At 38.2% G+C, this 22,424-nt stretch overlaps 1 protein-coding gene across 2 annotated transcripts in view; it reads right to left on the bottom strand.

Annotated features, from left to right (window-relative positions):
- UNC79 (unc-79 homolog, NALCN channel complex subunit) overlaps window positions 1-22,070 on the bottom strand; it is a 263,893-nt gene extending 241,823 nt beyond the window's left edge. For both annotated transcript variants that reach the window (XM_047795599.1, XM_047795600.1), the window contains exon 1: window positions 21,958-22,070. In XM_047795599.1, the coding sequence (XP_047651555.1) occupies window positions 21,958-21,979 (22 nt within the window). In that variant the 5' untranslated portion in view covers window positions 21,980-22,070. The remainder of the gene's footprint in view (window positions 1-21,957) is intronic.
- Window positions 22,071-22,424: the final 354 nt, after the last annotated feature.

Below are 22,424 nucleotides of genomic sequence, written 5' to 3'. Positions count from 1 at the left end.
GTACACAGGTTCAAAAATAATATTAAATGCATATTTATGTACCCACTACCCATTTTAAAAGATAGAACACTTCCTGTATCTTATGTATCTCTATCTCTACTGTTATTATCCCCCTCATTCATCACAAAGATAAATACTTTTCTTTTCTTTTTTTTTTTTTTGGCTTTTCAGAGATGCACTTGTGGCACAAGGAAGTTCCCAGGCTTGGAGTCAAATCAGAGCCACAGCCACAGCAACATGGGTTCCAAGGCATGTCTGCGACCTACACTACAACTCATGGCAACACCAGATACTTAAGCCACTGAGCAAGGCCAGGGATCAAACCCCATCCTCATGGATACTAGGTGGATTCTTAACACACTGAGCCACAATGGGAACTTCCTTTTCTAATTTTTCTGAATCATTCCCTTGTTTTTCTTCATAGTTTCACTCCCTGAGCATGTATATAGTTTATATAAACATTTTAAGAGTCAGGTTAAATACACTAAAAGAGGTGGTGGATTCCGGGAAAGGGGCAATGGCAGAATAATAGGTTTTGAATCAATCCAAGCCCCTCCATTAAAAACAGGCAGGTTGTTGGGAGTTTATAACCACCTAGCATCGTGGTCAGGACTCTGCCGTTTCACCTCTGAGGCCCAGGTTCAATCCCTGGTTTAGAAACTCAGATTGCACATCAAGCTGCTGCACTGTGGCAAAAAAAAAAGAAAAGCAAAACAAGCAAGTCACTTAGGATGACAAACCCAAAGACTGGCTGACAACATCTACCACAAAACTAGGAGATGAGACAGCCCCATAAACCTATCACAAGTGTATGGGGACAAACTTCTGGCAGCTACACGCCCACACCGTATCAGCATCCATTCTGGAAGATACCCAAGGAAGACAGTTGGGTCTCTGAAGGTCCTCCCGTCAGGAGAACTCACAAATCATTCACAGGTACTCACTGGAAACGGTGGTGTCCCAATTTGAAAGTTCAAGTCAAAGCCAGGAGAGAGTTCTTTAGATGATAAGATCTGATAGTGATGGAAGAGACGCTCAACTCTAAAAACTAACAAAGCAAGGCTACCCTCAAGATAAAGCTCTATGCGTAAAAGAAACTAATCAGAATAGAACCCCAACTGAACAGTGTAGGGATATTAGAGGCAAAGAAGGAATAAAGGCCAAATAAAAATGTGGAAGAAAACCAAAAAAAGCAAGTCTCCGAAAATATACAAATATATTTTTTATCACTTGGCCCAAAAAACAAAAAATAAAAATAGAAGAGGAGCCCTAAAGTTATCCTGACCCACCCCTTCGCCCTAAAATTGTAGAAAAACCTATTTCACTTAAAAAATGAGCAACAGAAAATCCCATACAAATTTATCATAAAAGAAAGAGAATAAGAAGCAGAGACACATGCACTAAGCAGATGAAAACTGTACCCTAATATTTCAAAACAAGCTAAAAGAGATTAAGAAAATGATTGAAGCAGTGTTACTAACACACTGAAATTAGGTAACTAGAGAAAAAGATTTTGAAAAATGAAGTGAAAGAACTCTGGAGAGAATTAGCAGTACAAGAAGAAATATTTTTTAAATGAAGGCTAAACTAGCAGAAACATAGGAGTGAATAAACATGATGGATAATGCCTAAGAAAAATAAAACATGGAAAGGAGGACTTGTTAAAAATTAAAAAGAAATGAAGAGGTTTTCTGTTATGATAAAATAAACTTCTACCAATAATCTCCCTTCTTCTCCCAGAAAACAAGGATAAAGCTTAGACATATGAAAAAGCAGCTGCCTGAAGGTACAGAAGAATGGACAGAAGCAGGACTCTGATAGGAGAATTCCAGCTACCATGGAGGAGGGCAGACAAGCAGTTATACCAGCAAGTTCCCACCTCCATGGGCCTGGGGCTAAGTGCAGCGCATGCAGTGTGCACAGCGGTGAGAGAAGACACAGAAAAACTCTCAAGCTTTCTGGCCTGGGAAGAGAGAAAAGGAAAACTGCTGAACCATGAGTGGTGAAAAGAGTAGACATCTCCCTGATTGACACCTGAAGCACACAAGTATAAAAGAGACTCTAAGCAGTCCAGTGAAAGGCAAACGATCTGAACAGAGTAAGGAGTTACTGCACAAACAAGAGAGTTTACAGTTCAAACCTAGCCAAGAAAAATGACCTACTAAAACAAAGGAAACACGGCTCACCAGTGGGAAATAACAGAATCCAAGACTCCACAGCTTCACATTCATAACGTCCAGGATACAATCCAAAATTACCCAACATATGAAGAACCAAGAAAATGAAACACATTCTCAGAAGAAAAAAAAATCAGTCTAGTTCAACCTCGAAATGAAACAGAAGTTGGGACTAAGAGACAAGGTATATATGCCATGACTATAACTATTCTCAATGAAGTAAAACAAACACACTTTCAATGCATGAAACCCTAATCAGAGAAACGAGAAGTCCCAGCAGAAAACCCAAAAATAATAAAAGAACAAGAGGAAAACTCTAGAACTGAAAAATATAAATTCTGAAATTAAAAATTCACTTGATGGACTCAGCCAGATGGACATGAGCGAGGGAAGAGTATGTGAACCTGAAAGCGAAGCAATAGAAAGTATCCAAGGTGAAGAACAGAGGGGAAGAAAGATTGGGGGAAAAAAGTCAACAGAACCCAGAAACTTGTTAGATAACATCGAACAGTAAAATTAAGGATACGTAATTCCGAAAAAAAGGATGGAGTTCCCGGGTGGTCTAGTGGTTAAGGATTTGGCACTGTCACTGCTGTGACTCAGGTTCACTCCTTGGCCTGGGAACTTCTAGATGCCATGGGCACAGCCAAAAAAGAAAAAAAAAATTTTTTGAAGAAATATTGACCAAAAATTTCCCAAATTTGAAAAAAGACAGAAATTTTCAGGCACAAAATGATAAGCAAATATCAAGCAGAATAAAATCTAATAGACTATACCAATAGAAGTCCAAATGATACTCAAACTGCTGAAGTCAAGGATAAACAGTACATCTTGAAAGCAGCAAGAGAAAAACAATAATATGTACATATTATGGACATAATACAACTGATGGCTGAATTCCCCTCCAAAACCAAGGCCAGGTGGAATATCTACTGAAATAAAAAGAAAAACTGTCAAAGCAGAATTCTATATTCAGAAAAAATATTATTCAAAAATAAAAGCAAAAAAAGATATTTTCAGACAAAAGAAATCTAAAAAACCTTGTCATAAGCAGAGCTGTACTGCAGAAAAGGCTAAAAAGAAAAGATACCAGATAGAAACTTGTATCCTCAGAAAAGAATAAAGAGCAATCAGAAATGGCAAGTCTCTTGGTAAATACAAAAGACTATATTTTCTTTTTCCTCTTAATTTCCTTATTAGCATACAACTTTAAATTCATAACACTGTCCTGTAGGGTATATAATATATGTATATGTATTAAATATAACTATAAAATAAAAATGGATGAGACTTTAAGCTTGTACAGTTTCTATACTTTAAAGTAGTTCATTATTAACAGTAAATTAACTATAAAAATTAAAGATGTACATTAGATTTGCTAGGAAGCCAATAAGAATCTATAAAAGATTGAAAGGAAATGGATGGAAAATATATGCCATCACAAGCAGTAAGAAAAATTGGGCTGGAATAGCATTATTAATATTAGAGAAAGTAGATTCCAAAACAAACTACATTAACAAGGATTTTTTTAAAAAAACACTTCATAATGTTAAAATGGATCATTAAACAGGAAAACATAACATTCACAAATAGTATGAACCCAGTATCAGAGCTTCGAAGCACAAGAAGCAAAAAATGACAATTGTAAAGGGAAAAACAGAGCATTCCACAGTCATAGGGAGAAGCTGCAATATACTTTTATCAGCAACTGACAGAAAAATTAGACAAAAACCAGCAAGGACATAGAAAATTTGAACATATCACTAAACAATTATAGCATGCACATTCTTTTCAAGTGCTTATGGAATATTTACCAGTATAGACAATATTTGCGGCCATAAAACAAGTCTCAATGTCAAAATATTGACTCATACAGAATACGCTCGCTGACAAAAATGGAATTAGGTTAGAATCAAAAACAATAAATAAGATAATCAGGCAAAATACCAAAATATTTGGAAATTAAATGACATGCTTTAAAGAAACTTTGGGTCAATGAAAAAAATTACAAGATAAATTAGAGAATATTGAAATAATGAAAATAGAACCTATTGAAATTTCTGAAGTGCAACTAAAGTAGGGCTTACAAAGAAATGTATGGTTTAGGTGCCTATTTCAAAAAAAGGAAGGGTATCAAATCAATACCTTTCACTTTAAGAAGGTAGATAAAGGAGAGAAAATTAAGCCTAAAGCAAGCCAAAGGCTGGAAATAGTACAGATAATGTACTATTACAGTGACTTCTCTATATATGACATATATGACCTCTATATGATGAAAAAGTCAATAAAATAGAAAACAGAAATCAACAGAGAAAATAATTAAAATCTAATACTGATTCTTTGAGATCAATAAAATTGATAAACCTCAGAGTTCCCGTGGTGGCTCAGCAGAAACTAATCCAACCAGGAACCATAAGGTTAAGGATCACTCAGTGGGTTAAGGATCTTGCATAGCCGTGAGTTGTGGTGTAGGTTGCAGACGCGGCTCTGATCTGGCGTTGCTGTGGCTCTGGCGTAGGCCAGCAGCTACTGCTCTGATCAGACCCCTAGCCTGGGAACCTCCATATACCGCAAGTGTGGCCCCAAAAAGAAAAAAAAAAAAATTTGATAAACCTCTAACCAGACAGATCAAGGAAAAAAAAGAGACATAAAATGCCAATATCAGAAATAAAAGACATACAAAGCAACAGATTTTACAGATATAAAAAAAAATAAGGGATTTTTACAAACAACTTTACTACAATAAATGGATAACTGGAAAAATTTGTCAAATGATCGAAATGGATAAAGTCCTTGAAAGACACAAATTAAAAAAAAGGAGTTCCTGCTGTGACTCAGTGGGTTAGCAATCCAACTGCAGAGGCTAAGGTCACTGTTGAGGCACAGATTTGACCCCTGGACTGGCACAGTGACTTAAAGGATCCAGCATTGCTTCAACTGCAGTTTGGGTTGCAGCTCTGCCTCAGATTCATTATCTGCTCAGGAATTTCCATATCCCACAGGTGCAGCCATTTTTTTAAAAAGTGACTAAAAACAAACCAACAGCAACAAAGAAAGCCCTCGAAGAGTTCTATATCAATTAGAAAAATTATATTCAAAATTTTAAATCTTTTTTTTTTTTTTTTTAATTTTTGGGAGTTCCTGTCATGGCACAGCGGAAATGAATCCCACTGGGAACCACGAGGTTGAGGGTTCAATCCCTGGCCTCGCTCAGTGGGTTAAGGATCCGGTGTTGCGGTGAGCTGTGGTGTAGGTTGCAGAGGTGGCTTGGATCTGGCACTGCTGTGGCTGTGGCGTAGGCCAGAGGCTACAGCTCCAATTTGACCCCTAGCCTGGGAACCTCCAAATGCCGTGGTACAACCCTTAAAAAAAAAAGACTAAAAGACAAAAAAAAAAAATTTTGGCCTCACCTGCGACATCTAGAAGTACTTGGACCTGAGCTATAGCTGCAGCAATGCCAGATGCTTAACCCCTATGCCACAAGGGAACTTTCAAAAATACATTTTTTAAAAGCGGGGGGGGTTGGGGGGGGGGAGCGCTTCAGGCCTTGATGGCTTCAAAGGTTGATCTTATCAAAAATGTAAAGAAAAATGAATATCAACTCTACACAAACTCTTTCAGAAAATCTAGAAAAGGGAAATACTTCCTAACTCATTTTGTGAGGCCAATTTTACCCTGACCTCAAAACCATACAAAAATATTATGAGAAAATAAGACTATAAACCAGTATCTCTCGTAAACCTAGACACAAAAATCCTTAACAAAATATTATCAAATAGAATCCAACAAAAATTTTAAAGGATATACATTATGACCAAATGTGGTGTTTTTCAGGAATGCATACTGTGAAAGAAACAAAACTTTCTACCTAAGACCACGAACAAAGCCAGGATGTCCACTCATACCACTCTTAGCTGACATTGTCCTGGAGGTCCTAGCCAGCGCAATAAAAAAAAGAAAAAGAAAAGGCATAAAGATTTGAAAGGCAGGAGTTCCCACTGTGGCTCAGCAGGTTAAGAACCAGACTAGTATCCATGAGGATGTGGGTTCAACCCTTGGCCTTGCTCAGTGGGTCAAGGATCTGGTGTTGTCTCGAGCTGCGGCATAGGTTGCAGGTACAGCTCAGATCTGGTGTTGCTGTGGCTGTGGCGTAGGCCAGCAGCTGCAGCTCCAATTCGACCCCTGGCCTGGGAACCTCCATATGCTGTGGGTGCGGCCCTAGAAGACCAAAAAAAAAAAAAAAAAGATTTGAAAGGCAGATGTAAAACAATCTTTATTCACAGATGACATAATGTTATGTGTTGAAAACTTTAAGTAACACCCCCAAAGTTACTAGACTAATAAGTGAGTGTTACAGAGGTTCAGAATATAAGATTACCATATAAAAATCAATAGTATTTTTCCAGACTAATGTCAAAAATTAGAAATGAAATTTGAGAAGCTTTCTACCTAAGACCAAGAGTACTTACTTATGATGAATAAGTTTGGATTTATGAGAAATAAGGTAATATTCAACTGAATAGTGTCATTTTATATATATTTGACATTTCATGTTGAGCTGAATAATTATATTTGCATGTGGAATCACCATGAATAGGTTAGTTCATACAGACTAATAAAGGTATATTGCACAGGTGACCCTTTAAAAAACACAAAAGAAATGCAGAGAAAGATTTTAAAAACATTCAATCGATACGGAAGATAAGCAAAAAATACCCAACATACATATGATAGGGATTGCAAAGAAGAATGTCAAACAATAGGTTAAAATAAATATTAAGGAGTTCGTGCTGTGACACAACGAGATCTGTGACATCTCTGCAGTGCCAGGACACAGGCTCAATTCCCAGCCTAGCACAGTGGTTTTAAAGGATCCGGTGTTGCTACAGCTGCGGCAGAGGTCACAATTGCAATTCAGATCTGATCCTTGGCCCAGGAAGTCCATGTGCCATGGGGTGGCCAATAACTAACTAACTAAATAAATAAATAAATAAATAAAACTTTCCTAAAATTAAAAAAAAAATCCTGGAGTTTCCCTCTGTGGCTCAATGGGTTAAGGATCCAACCCCAGCCCAGGGCAATGGGTTAAGGGTCTAGAATTGCCACAACTGTGGTGTAGGTCACAGCTGTGGCTCAGATTTGATCCCTGGCCCAGGAACTTCCATATGATGCAGATGGGGCCAAAAACAAAACAAAACAAAACAAAAAATTATTTTAAATCTTGAAATTATATATTGAAAGGATACACCACAATCATTTCAGCATGACCAACACTGAATCATATTATAGTTAAAATTACTTTAAAAAGAAAATAAAACATCATTTGGGCAACCTGGCAACAAGGCTAAGACACTAACAAAGAAAAGAAAACAAGTTTGTCCCCAGATTGTTCAGCCAAGTCCTAATGCCCAAAGGACATGGTGTAACAAATTTAAGACACTCAAGGAAGGGAGATATGAATCAAGGATTTTATATCTACAAAAACTGGTCTCCAAGCAAGATGCTACAAACAAAATATTATAAACTTGCCAAAACTCAAGGTATGTTGATCCTGTGAGCTCTTCCTAATGAATCTATTAGAAAAGAACATTCAGACAACCAAAACAGACTGAGATAAGCAATATAAGAATCACTGGTGAGCATTAAATATAAATATACCAATAGAACAAAGATAAACCATAGTTATAAAGGAGAGAATTTAGTAGATACAGTATAATTATCAAAAGTTGGGGACAGGGGAGTAAGAAGTACAAATGCTTATGACTGTCCAATAGACATTACCTAGAAATAATAGGATACTACTCTACTTTTTTTTTTGCCTTTTTTTTTTTTTTTTTTTTTTTTGCTTTTTAGGGCCACATTCATGGCATATGGAGGTTCCCAGGCTAGGGGTCTAATCAGAGCTGTAGCAGCCACAGCCACAGCAACACAGGATCTGAACCGCATCTGCAACCTACACTGCAGCTCATGGCAACGCCAGATCCTTAACCCACTGAGCAAGGCCAGGGATCGAACCCACAGCCTCATGGTTACTTCTACTAGTCGGATTAGTTTCCACTGCACCACAACAGGAACTCCAATAGGATACTACTCTAGATCAGATACAAGGGAAAAGATGTTACAAGCTAATTTCAATATTGTTCATATAGGGAATTAGTAAGTCCAAAAAAAAGTTTCCATGGTATTGTATGAAGATATTAGTATAAAATTAACAAATAGAACAAACAGATAAAACCAAACGTATAATGAAAAAGTGTAGATACGAAAGACATAAAAATAAAACAATATGATAGAACTGAGGCCAAACATATTAATCATCTCAACAGATGTAAGTGGGCTTAACTCACCTATTAAAAGAAAAGGATTTTCAGATTAGCTAATAAATCAAAATCCAACACTATGCAGAATACAAGAGACACACCTAAAACAAAAAGATTCAAAAGAGTTAAAAATACAAGGATGGAGAAAGATATATCGGGCAAACACAAATAAAAAGAAAACAGGGGTCTTAATCTTGATATCTGACAAGATGGAATTGAGACGCAAAAGCACCACAATATATTAAAAAGGCCACTTCATAATGCTTAAGGCTACAATTCTTAATGAAGATATTACAGTTATTGATATTTATGCACCCAATAGCACGGCAATAACTTTCATTAAGCAGTAAGCTACAGGAGATACAAGGAGAAATAGAAAGAAATATACTAACAGTAGGAGGCTTAACACGCCTCTCAAAATCCAAGATCAAGCAGACTAAAATTTTAAAAAGTATAGAAGACAAAAATAACATAAATAAGGTGGATCTTTTATATCTATATCAAATTTTGAACCCTAATAATAAAGGCTACAATTTCTTTTCAAGTACATAAGGAACATTCATGAAAACTGACATAATTTTATGCCACAAAGAAAAGCTCGATAATTCCAAAGAACAGAAATAATGCAAATATCATCCTCAGACCATAGTCATAAAACTCAAAATCAATAATGAAATAAAAAGATGTTAACTAGACTTACTGCAGTGATCATTCTTCAGTATACACAAATGTTGAATTATGTTGCACACCTTACACTAATGTTAATTACCCTTCAATTTTAAAAAGAAGTGAAAAGACACACACAGAATAAGAAAATAAACAAAAATGCCCTTCCAAGCACATTTTTAAACACTTTAGCCAAAATAAAACTACAAAATTAAATTGTAGAACTCTGTGAAAATAATAATAAAACCCAATATCATCAGAATCTATATGCTACAGCTAAAGGAAGTATCAAATATACTGCTCAAAATGACTATAAAAATATTAAAATAAATAAACATCCAACTAAAAAAACTAGAGAAAGAACACCAAACTTTAAAAAAAAAAAAAAAAAAAAACAGGAGTTCCCGTCGTGGCGCAGTGGTTAACGAATCCGACTAGGAACCATGAGGTTGCGGGTTCAGTCCCTGCCCTTGCTCAGTGGGTTAACGATCTGGCGTTGCCCTGAGCTGTGGTGTAGGTTGCAGACGCGGCTCGGATCCCGCGTTGCTGTGGCTCTGGCGTAGGCCGATTCAACCCCTAGCCTAGGAACCTCCATATGCCGCGGGAGCGGCCCAAGAAATAGCAACAACAACAATAACAACAACAACAAAAGACAAAAAAAATATATATATATATATATATTTAAAAAAAACAACATTTTTTTGAAGAATGAAATCTTGAGAAAAAGGAATTAACAACAAAAGAAGGGAATTTAGAAACCAAAAAAATACCCCAGTAGAATAAATAAATAAATAGTGTTCCTTAGAAAACGTGTTCCTTAGAAAAGAAATTAAGAAAATAGACAAAGCATTATCTAAATCAAAAAAAGGGGATATGGGGATGTGAAGAGAAAACACAAATACACAATATCGAAGACATAATGAAATGGACAAAATAAAAAGGACAAAATAATATCAAAACGGAAATTTTTAAATTTTCTAAAAGACTCTTTTCCATAATTCTATGCAAACAAATTTGAAAACTTAGATGAAATGAAATAAAATTTTAGAGAAATAAAACTTACCAAAATTGACCCCAGTAGAAATGAAAGTCTAAACACAACAGGGGTCATAGAGGAAATAGAGAAAGAAGTTTTAAAGTTCCACTACAAAAAAGCACCAGGCCTGATGGTTTCACAAGGGAGCCCTAATAAAAGTTTAAAGATCAGAAAACCTGTGTTACTTTAATTATTCCAGAGCATCAAAAAAGAAGGAAATCTTCCAAACTCAGTTTATGTAGTGAGTATAATGTTGTTCCCAGAACATTACTCTCCACTCCCCCTCCCCACCAAAATACAATGGACCAATCTAACTTGTGAATGTCAATGCAAAAATTATTCAATAAAACATGACAATGTCCAATCCAGCATATTAATAAAGTTAAGAGAAGAAATCATATGGTCTCCACAGATATAGAAATGAACTTGACAAAATTCAATACCACTCAGGTTTTTCTTAATAAAATAAGAATTGCTGGATACTTCTGTAATTATTACCTTAGCCCAAAAGAATATCTTATTTAATGGAGAAATACTAGAGGCTCTCCTACTAAAATTCAAAACAAGACAAAAATACTCATCCTCTATGCTATATTTAACAATTTGTTGGAGATATTTGCCAATGCAATTAAAAAGAGAAAGCAATTCAAGCTATAAGAATTAGATAAAAGGAATAAAATTATTTTCTATTTGAAGATTATGTAATTATATATCTTGAAAATCCAAAGAATAGATGGAAAAACAACTATAAAAAAAATAATTTGGTAAAGTAAGGTCACAAAATTGGCATGCAAAAATGTATAGACCTCATGAATAAAAATAAAAATATAGAAGAAAAGGCAGGAGTTCCCGTTGTGGTGCAGTGGTTAACGAATCCGACTAGGAACCATGAGGTTGCGGGTTCAATCCCTGCCCTTGCTCAGTGGGTTAACGATCCGGCGTTGCTGTGAGCTGTGGTGTAGGTTGCAGACGCGGCTCGGATCCCGCGTTGCTGTGGCTCTGGCGTAGGCCGGCGGCTACAGCTCCGATTGGACCCTTAGCCTGGGAACTTCCATATGCCTCAGGAGTGGCCCAAGAAATAGCAAAAAGACAAAAAAAAAGAAAAGAAAAGGCGAACCTCAATTATGATAGAAAAAAATATTTTTAAAAAATACTAAGCATGAGCTTAAGAAGAAATTTCAAAAGCACCCATAGAAACACACAAGACTTGAAAACAAATGGAAAGACATACCATGTTGTTAGACAGTTAGATTCAATATCCTTAAGATTTCAGTTCTCCCTAAATTATTTTATAAATTTAGTGTGATACTCAAAAATACCATCAAGATTTTTTTTCTGGAGCTCTGCAACTTGATTATAAAATTAGAATGAAAAGAATTACCAGAAAAACCTGGAAAATAAGAACAATGTTGAATGGAGGAGAGGGGATTCCAATAAAATTCTGTACAAAAACAAACTGTAGCTTACAGCAAAAAGAAGGGGAGGGGCGCAATAATGGTCATAAGGAGCAAGTATTGGTGCTCTGTGAATACATCATGCCACGTTCACTTCAATTTCCTATTTCTTGGGGGGATCTGGCTAGAGTAACAGATGAAAGCTAAAGAGTATATACATCTCAGCTGTAAAAGGGACTGAACTGTTAAGTTCCTCTAGAGCCTGGTACAGAGCTTGACATATTGCAGACACTCAATTAATATTTATTGAACAGGAGGAATGGAATGAAATATGGATTGGGGAGTTCTCGTCATGGCTTAGCCGTAACTAACCCAACTAGTATCCATGAGGATGCAGGTTCGATCCCTGGCCTCACTCAGGGGGTTAAGGATCCCGAATTGCTGTGAGCTGTGGTGTAGGTCACAGATGCAGCTCGGATCCCGAGTTCCTGTGGCTGTGGTGTAGCCCGGCAGTTACAGCTCCAATTTGACCCCTGGCCTGGGAACTTCCATATGCTGCCAGTGTGGCTCTAAAAAGATAGGAAGAAAAAAAAAATGAAAGAAAGAAATATGGATCGGGTAGTACCACATTAGCATGTATCTGTAATTGGTGAAAATGTCTTATCAAAAAGTATATTAAGAATGTATATGGATGTATGTCTGGGTCACTTTACTGTGCAGCAGAAATTGACAGAACATTGTAAACCAACTATAATAAAAACAATTTTTTTTTTGTCTTTTTGCTATTTCCCTGGGCCGCTTCCACGGCATGTGGAGGTTCCCAGGCTAGGGGTTGAATCGGAGCCGTAGCCACCGGCCTACGCCAGAGCCACAGCAATGCAGGATCCGAGCCGCGTCTGCAACCTACACCACAGCTCACGGCAATGCCGGATCGTCAACCCACTGAGCAAGGCCAGGGATTGAACCCGCAACCTCATGGTTCCTAGTCGGATTCGTTAACCACTGCGCCACGACGGGAACTCCAAAACAATCTTTTTTTAAATATATTGATTAATAGCCCCAAAACAACTTGAAACAAGCTCTTTAAAGCATATGATATGCTTTTAACTTCTCCTGATCAACATTTTTACTTTGGGTATTTCAATATAGTAATGTATATCATTTTGGTAGTTGATCAAAACTAATGGGGGAGGAGTTCCCGTTGTGGCTCAGTGGTTAACAAATCCGACTAAGAACCATGAGGTTGCGGGTTCAATCCCTGGCCTTGCTCAGTGGTTTAGGGATCGGACATTGCCATGAGCTGTGGTGTAGGTCGCAGACGTGGCTCAGATCCCAAGTTGCTATGGCTCTGGTATAGGCAGGTGGCTACAGCTCCAATTGGACCCCTAGCCCTGGGAACCTCCATGTGCTGCAGGAGCAGCCCTAGAAAAGGCAAAAAGAAAAAAGAAAAAAAAAACTAGTGGGGGAATAGGTGATAGGTTGAATGATAAAATCAGGCAGAACAATGAAATGACACTAAAAAGATGAAATTTAGTACTTGGTACTGATTTGAATCATGTTCCTCCAAAAGATACGTTCAAGTCCTAAAACCTACTACCCATAAATGTAATCTTATTTGGAAATAGGGCCTTGTAGATGTAATCAGATTAAAATGTGGTCACAGTGGATGAGGGTGGGCCCTAAATCCAACGACTGGAGGGCTCGTAAGAGAAAAGAAAGGGAGATTTTGGTTACAGAGACCCAGAGGGGCCATGTGAAGACAGAGATAGTGATTGGAGTGATATAGCACAAGCCAAGGAACAAGGAGGATTCCCATCAACCACCAGAAGCTGGGAAAGAAGCCACAAAGGCCTGCAGAGGAAACAAGGCCTGCCAACTCCCTTATTTTAGACTTTCAGCCTCCAGAATTGTGAGACTAAGTCTCTCTTGTTCTAATCTACCATGTTTGTGGTAATCTGTTACATCAGCTCTGGGAAACTAATACAGGGTTAAGCAAAGCTCTGTACCTTTCCACTGCTTAGATGGAGAGCAAAGGAAAAGAAGCTTAACAGGAATTCCTATGGAAAAGATCTGGCAGGTTCAGCAGACTAGAGGCTTAACATTGTAATGCAAGAGCTGAAGGAACTTTACATTTTGAAATATAGATTCCTGTACTCTGCACTAGGGAAGGTATGATAATGTATTCATTCCTTTTACAAGTGCCACATTTAAAGGAGAACGTGGAGTTTGTGTTGTGGCTCAGTGGAAAGGAACCTGACTAGTATCCATGAGGACACAGGTTTGATCCCTGGCCTTGATCAGTGGGTTAGGATCCGGCATTGCTCTGAGCTGTGGTGTAGGTTGCAGACATGGCTCAGATCTGGCGTTGCTGTGGCTGTGGTATAGGTCAGCGGCTACAGCTTCACTTCAACCCCTAGCCTGGGAACCTCCATATGCCATGGGTGTGGCCCTAAAAGGACAAAAATAAGAATTTTAAAAATAAAGGAGGACATAAGTAGGAACTGGAATGCATTTTAAAATGTGATGTAAAAAGTAAAGTGCCCTCAATGAACTTCTTGGCAGAACAGATACTGACTCACAGACTTTGAAAAACTTAATGATTTCCAAATGAGACAGGTTGAGGGATGGGGGGATGCACTGAGGGTTTGGGATAGAAATGCTGTAAAATTTGGTTGTGATGATTGTTGTACACCTATAAATGTAATAAAATTCACTAATTAAAAAAAAAGAAGTAAATGCCCTGAAATTAAATCGTGGTACCATCCATCATTAGTGAGCAGTTACTCTACATATGTAGTATGTAGTCTAACATCTAAGAAGAGCTCACACAAATCGCAAAGAGATGGAACTCTAACATGGGTCAAAGGTAATAGGAAGTTACTGAAGGATTTTTTTTTTTGTCTTTTTGCTATTTCTTGGGCCGCTCCCGCAGCATATGGAGGTTCCCAGGCTAAGGGTCCAATCGGAGCCACAAACCTACACCAGAGCCACAGCAACGCGGGATCCGAGCCGCGTCTGCAACCTACACCACAGCTCACGGCAACGCTGGATCCTTAACCCACTGAGCAAGGGCAGGGACCGAACCCGCAACCTCATGGTTCCTAGTCGGATTCGTTAACAACTGCGCCACAATGGGAACTCCTACTGAAGGATTTAAAAGAAGAGAATGACATGATAGCCTCTGTATTTTAGATGGATCACTAAGGGGACTACATAAGAATAGATTTGATGGGGACAAAGCAGACACAGGTAAATTAAAAGGCTGGTATAATATAGAAATTGATAAATTCCGTAATTAGGATGGTAATGGTAAGAATGAAGAGGAAGTGAGGTATCTGAGGAATATTTAAGACATAAAACCAGAGTACTAATACAATAACACTTGACCCTCAAACTATCATGAGAATGAATTAAGCTAATATGTGTCAAAGAGCTTAACACAAAATAGGCACAAAAAAATAAATATCTCAACCCTCCTTTCTAGAGATCTTAAGAAGCAAATGCTGGAGTTCCCGTCGTGGTACAGCAGAAATGAATCCGACTAGGAACCACGAGGTTTCGGGTTCCATCCCTGGCCTCGCTCAGTGGGTTAAGGATCCGGTGTTGCTGTGGCTGTGGCATAGGCCAGGGGCTACAGCTCTGATTAGACCCCCAGCCTGAGAACCTCCACATGCCGCGGGTACAGCCCTAAGAAGCAAAAAAAAGAAAGGATTCAAATACCTATAACTGACGTGTTAAATTGGCTATATGATTGGGTGTTGTCTATTTTCACTACTGAGGCAAGTTCATTACCTCCTAAAATAAAAATACCATTATATATATGTACATGTATATAAACACATACGTATATTATATATATATATATATAAACTACCTATGTGTACACACACACACACACACACACACTCACACATCCTTTCAGTTTTGTCCTAGTGTCAGACCAAGTTTCTGAGATCAGTGAAGATGATATACACCCTGGAATGTTGAATATACCTTCAATTTTAATCAAATAGTCAATGAGACTCACTTGATAAACTATATGCTGTGTAGAAAGCATTATCCTTTCAAGAAACATCCAAAAGAAGGAGTTCCCACTGTGACACAATGGGATTGGCAACCTCTTGGGAGCACTGGGATGCAGATTCCATCCCCCCACTGAAACAGTGGGCCAATCCCTGGCCCAGAAACTCCATATGCCACAGGGTGGCAATAAATATGTAAGTTCAAGAGGAGAGAAAAACAAGATAGAAACAGAATGTGTGAATTGAAAAAATCTAAAAATTCGAAATGAAATGGTTGAGCTTTCCACACTACAAGAAGCAAGCTTCTTGATACTATATTTTTGCTTAATGTACTTTTCAATGCTATAGCATTTCATTTCTAAGCCAATATATGTATTCATTTATGCAGAGCTACCCATATCTTTTCAGAATATAAGAAATAAATGCTTTTGAATTTGCAAAACAATAATATTGCAAAATGAGAATCTCAACTTAAAGCCTATTTATTGGTTGAGTAATCAATACATAAAACTTGAACAGATATATTATCAGAGGATCCAAGTCAAGTTATAGCATGAAGAGTCCCTGACTTTAGATATATTGTCATTTTATCTTAAAAAAAAAAAAAAAAAAAAGCTAGCTATGTGCTAAGATTGTCTACCAGATAGGGATCATAATTTCTTTCTTTTTTTTTTTTTTTGTCTATTTCCTATTTCTTGGGCCGCTCCCGCGGCATATGGAGGTTCCCAGGCTAGGGGTTGAATCGGAGCTGTAGCCACTGGCCTACGCCAGAGCCACAGCAACGCGGGATCCGAGCCGTGTCTGCAACCTACACCACAGCTCACGGCAACGGCGGATCGTTAACCCACTGAGCAAGGGCAGGGACCGAACCCGCAACCTCATGGTTCCTAGTCAGATTCGTTAACCACTGCGCCACGACGGGAACTCCGGGATCATAATTTCTTATGCTGAATATACTAAGAGAAAATTTTAACTAATGAGAAAGAACCAGAAATACAATGAACATTCAGGAAAAGTGTAAGTTGTTATATAAATACTATAAAGTTTTATTTAGCAAATATATTTTAAGTACGTTTGACAACTGTATTTTTATTCACCTGTAAGCCCATTTTAAAAGCATGTGAATACTATATAGAATACAGAACTTCACATTAACAAAAATGTGAAATCTTGAAATGAATAATATTCAAAAAGGTAATTATGTAATCCTTCTTCATAAAAGACATTTACTTCATCCTCAATCGTTTTTACTTGTTCAAGAAACAGTTTTTGTGCACATGCTGTGCTGTAGCCAGTGATTTGTATGCTGAAGACACAGAGATGAACATAATACAGTCTATACACCAACAAGGGCAACTAACAAGAAAACTAATTATTGCAATACAGTGTGAGCACATGACTAGGGCATACAGGGGAATCATGGCAACCACACAGGGCTTCCAAGCTAAATATTGCACAATAAGTAAGCATTGGGAAGACAAAGAAGAGGGTCAAAAGAGAAAGAAAGCATTAACAGCAAAAAGAACATGGTACATTGTTAGAACTGGAAAAAAAGAGTCCCATGTAACTAGCCCAAGGAGTTAGTGCAGGGATTTAGCTGGATGGGCTAGAATCAACAGAGTTTGGTGATTTGTTATAGTAATGGTAGAGAATAGGAGAAGTTTAGGAAAACTCCCTATTTTTTGACTGGGGTGAATGGGTAGATAACAGTGCCATTCACTGAAATGAGGGCTATAAAAAAGGAGCACACATTTGGGAGAGAAGAAAATGAATTCAGGTTTGAGTTGCCCATAGGATGCCTGGATTGCGATAGAGGCCAAACATAGTTCAAGAGACATGTTTAGACTAGAAAACTGAGTTTGCATGTCACCCACATAGATCTGATAACTGATACCATAAGAGCGAATGAGAGCAAGAGTCTGTGAGACCAAAAAAAAGAGGACTAATGACAAAATCCTGTTTTTAAAGGTAGAAAAAAAGGTAGCCCTAAGACAAAAATCTGAGTAGGAACAGCCAGTGAAGAAGAAAATGAGTTTAGATAAGGAATGGGGCAGCTAGTAGTTAATAGCCATGGTCTAATTTTTACATATGTGAATAAAACTAGAGTTTCCTCTATAACAATGTTGTCATGCAAAGATTTCTAAATGGCCACAGGTTGCAGTGCTATTCAAAGAAGTGCTTTTCTATTCTAGTCATGCTACCAAAAATGCACATAAAAATAAATAAAACTATCTATTGATTTCTCCAAGCAGGGTCCTTAAATATGCAGGGGAGAGGGACAAGTTTAACTTCAAATCACAGGGCTAATTAGCAATACACTTAAAAGTGTTTGTTTTGATGTGATCAAAAGGATTTTTAGTTACTGAGATAAGGATGTTGAGTAAGGTAAATACATTTAAAATGGCACATATTCACATTTCTAAAATTAGCCCTATTGAGTTTATACCCAGGTTAATTTCCAAATTTGACAAACATTTTGATAGATATTTATATTAGTGATTTATGTTTACCAGCTGCTACAGTGACATCATAATACAAAAGGTAATGGATAGGTAGGCATGCCCTAGAAATGTTCTGTTTAGGTGATCAGCTAGATCACTTGCTAGATATATCAGGTCAAGTAGTTGCCATGCAGAGATCCCCTCCCACCCCAAATGGGTTAGGCTGATTGCTGTGGAAGACACCTATGACAAGGAAAGGAGAATAAAAGAGTCCAATAGCCCATGCCCCATTCAAATAATATTGTAGCTACTTTTTTTTTCTGCACTCTAAGAAGGCTAGATCCAAGCTTTATAATTATCCTTATTTTAACCATAAGCACAAGGTTTTATACTTGATGATGATGATAATAGTTAGCATTTATTAACTCTTCATTAGGTGCCAGGATTCTGTGCTATGCACTTGTCATGGATCACCTCATTTAACCTTAACAACAACTATAACCATCCCCATTTTACAAATAATGCAGTTGAGGCTTTACAGAGGTTGAGTTAACTTGTCCAAGGTCACAGAGAATGCAAGAAGAAGAGCCAGGATTTAAAACCATGTAGCAGTCTGATTCTAGAACCCCAACTCTTAACTTCTACTATTATCAAAAGCAAGCTTCTTTAGAAAGAGCACACCCAAAGTACTCCAGATTGGTCAATTTTAACTCTTAAAAGATGGCAAAACAGCTGTGTATGGGGTGGGAGGGTAGGATTCCTCTCTTCTCTCTATAAATTCTTATTTTTATTATTCTATATCAGCTACATAAACATTTTCACTACAGTGAATTTTGACTTTAAGAAAAAGAAGCATTTGGAGGAAAAAAAATTTAACTCTGTGCAATTGCCTGAGAAATTGCTAGGGAGCCTTCACCTTCTATTATGATGTTCTACACAAAACCCAAGAAACAGAATGAATGCATAAAAAAAGCTCCAAACTATATCTTAACTAAACCTAGCCTCTCTTTCATCATTATTACTTATTTTATTAAAGAAAATGCTACTACATAAAAATAAAATCATCTTTCACATATACGGGATACATTACATCTCAATGTAAGTCACATAATTTGCTTGGTTAAAATGTACTTCCTCCTATTGGCTCAACCAAACTATGTCTATTTCTGGTACCAAAGAAATCTTTACCTACATCAAGAGACCTCAGAAAGAAGAGTAACGGAAATAATATTTTGACACTGCATTAAGGCTCTATCTCCCCCTTGGTCCTTAGGCAATTGGTACTGTGCACACTCCTAAATGCAGAAAAGAAATAAATGCTCTCTTTCTCTCATATTCTGGTGGTCTCCACATCCAGTAGAAGAGAAAAATTTCATAGCCCTCTGAAAGCCTTCCTCGTAGTCATACTCCTACTGAGTCCAAGGATAAAATATCACAGATCTGCAACTTCTCTTGATTAAAAAGTATGCACCCTTCCTAAACAGCAACCATGCAGCTTTTCCTGTGTTTGCTCCATTTTCAGGTATATTACGTGCACTAGAGTGTAAACTCATCACGTTAGTACATCTTAAAGAGAGAAAAAGAGAAAGAAATTCTTAACTTCCTTTCACACTAAAGATACCTAAAAACACCCAAAGCATCCTTATCCTTTTCAGAGCCTACTCCCATTTACCTCCTTTGCCCTCCAAAATGCTAAAGGCTAAACAAAGATAGCTGCTACTCCTATTTCTTACTTTACAGATGGAAATTCTGAGACACAAAACTATTAAGTTAATTGCCCAGTTAACTATGTCTCACAGTTAATGAGAAGGGCATGAAAAATTCGAATCCACATGTTTTACCTTCATATACAGTATCCTTTCCATCATTTACAGATGAAAAAAAAAATCTGTTTTACAAAAAAACCCAACAAACTCTAAACTACCTACTTAACAACACACAATGTGCACTACACATCCAAGTCCACATATATATTTTATTCATCTTGGCATTAACTGCCCAGGAAAGAGACAAGGCAAAGCATCCAGTGCATCTCAAAATATAACAAGGAATAGGACAGTAGCACTCACTGGCTTTAACCTGAAATTACTTACATAATATGTAACTATAAAAGCAAATGACAGGTGGTGGTTTTTTAAACAACTGCACTATAATAAAAACTTCAAGGGTGTGATAGACTCAAGCAGGAAGTTCTGCACTGATTCCAACTGTGTTATCATTACTCAAGATACAATGCATCCAATTTTGTCAAAAACCTCTGTAGAAGCAAAATTTATCTTTGAGGCTTAGATTTAACTTTTCAAAATGGGGCAAAACATCACAAAAGAACTTCCTAACAATTTAGAAGAGAGGGACTAATGAGTGGATAATCATTGTCAGTATCATAACTACCATTTATTGAATATTTGCCAAATGCTGGGCTCACTACTCAACATTTCATGCATATTCTCTCATTTACAATCACAACAACCTCATCAGCATTATAACTCCAAAGTCACAGATGAGGAAATAAAGTTCAGAGAAGTCAATTATTTTGCCCAAGGTCAAAAGTAAACAGCAGAACTAGGATTCAAATTCAGGTGTTGCAGTTTCCCCCCAAAAAAAAAAAATTGTAAAGAAGTATAAGCTCTGGAAGGTAGGTGAATATAAAGCATCTCTAATGAACCATCAACCTGGGAATTCTATGAGTCTTAAGTTCATTTAATCTGCCTGATGAATAAGAGACAGACTGCATTTCATCAAATACAAGCTACTGCCCCAAAATAATGAGGCTGCTGTTTTCAGTATTTCACAAAATGGCTTTAATAGCCATTCCAAAGAAGAATTTAAAAGGCTTTTAGGAGTGATGGCATTAGCAACATAACTGTGTACTACTTTGAAAGAAACAAGAGTCAATTAGATGAATAGTTTCTGGTATATTTGTTAAAAATTCAAATTAATTGCTTAATTTTTAAAAAATCTGTTATTAACAATCAGAAGTTCCCGAATCCTTCAAGTGTAGTCAGGAAAAGGTTTCACATTGATTAACCTACCAAGTACATACCAAAGGCCTACTAATGCGCACTACAATAAGAGAGGCTATAAGGGAGCCTATTGGAAACTTCCTCTGTCCACAAGGAGTTAGCAGGTTGTTTCCTACCAAACACTTCGCCAATCATTACTGGGACAAATAAAATCCTCGTGCTATATGGTATAGTTTTTGTAAGCTGCCCTACAAAGGAAACCTCTTTGGAAAAATAATTAGATAATTTTCCCAGAGCCCCTTTCACTGTCTTGCAAGCACCCACTCTTGCTTTAACCTTATGGTTGTGGTTAGTTTTAGCATTAGTGTTGGTATTCCTGGGTTGATTTTCCTTACAGTGAATCCAGGATTCTGCCTAGCGCTAGGCTCCCTCCCCCTTCTCTGTCTTCTAGCCTCTCCAACCCAAAGTGGAAACTGCAGACTCTAACTCCCCTATGGCTCCAGCACCGAGAGCTGGGCATGCTCAGAAGGCCAGGCAGGCTTTGGTTGCACTGACAGTTCCCCGCCCCTGATTTGCCGCTGCCCCCCTTCCCCCACTCCAACAAGAGATACTGAAATGTTTATCTGAAAGATACGAGGCATCTTTTTCCCGAGAATGACCCCATTTTAATTTCATTTCGCAGGGTTTTTCAGTCTTGCAAAACCCCACCACAAGCCAACGAAGACCGCATAATTTTCAGCACCGGGGACAGCGCCGCGTTCCCATTAACATCCACCTCCCCCACCTTCTCGTCCACCCCCCACCCCCCACCCGCCCCAACCTCAGCCCCCACCCCCGCACCAGCACGATGCCAAGGTCTCCCAGCAGCCGCAAACGCCGCAACTGCAATAGCTCCCAGCCGGAGGCCGGGCCGGAACGCCGGGCCGGCTGCTACTTACACTGCTCCGCTTTGGTGGACATGGTGCTGTCCAGATGGAAAGGCTTTGCCCCAAAATCTGTGTCGTGTGAGCTCCCTCGCTCCGCCAGCGATGTTGCGAGGAAAAGAGCGCATACCCCCCACCCCCCACCCCCTCGCTTTCCCCCTCCCTTAGGCCCGTGTCGCTACCATTCGGACAAAACGCACATCAAATTGCAGAATTCGGTCCCGGAAGGTTAGGAAATCGCCCCCGGAGAAATGGGTGGGATTTAATAGGCGGCCAAAGGCTTCCTGTCCGTCCCCTCCTGGAGCTGCCCGCGTTGATGTGGGCGGGGAGACCGAAAGGAGAGAGCAAGCTGCGGCTCCTGGTGAAATGGGAAAATGGGCTCGACCGGGGGAGGAGTATTTCCATTCATAAGGCGCACGGAGGGGACGGGTGTTTCCCAGAGAAAAGCCTCTTAAAGAGCCGGAGTCCCCGACCATTTGGAT

Source organism: Phacochoerus africanus, chromosome 9 (genome assembly GCF_016906955.1).
Source record: "Phacochoerus africanus isolate WHEZ1 chromosome 9, ROS_Pafr_v1, whole genome shotgun sequence".
In the NCBI taxonomy this organism is placed as follows: domain Eukaryota; kingdom Metazoa; phylum Chordata; class Mammalia; order Artiodactyla; family Suidae; genus Phacochoerus; species Phacochoerus africanus.
This window is presented reverse-complemented; position numbering and strand designations above follow the sequence as displayed.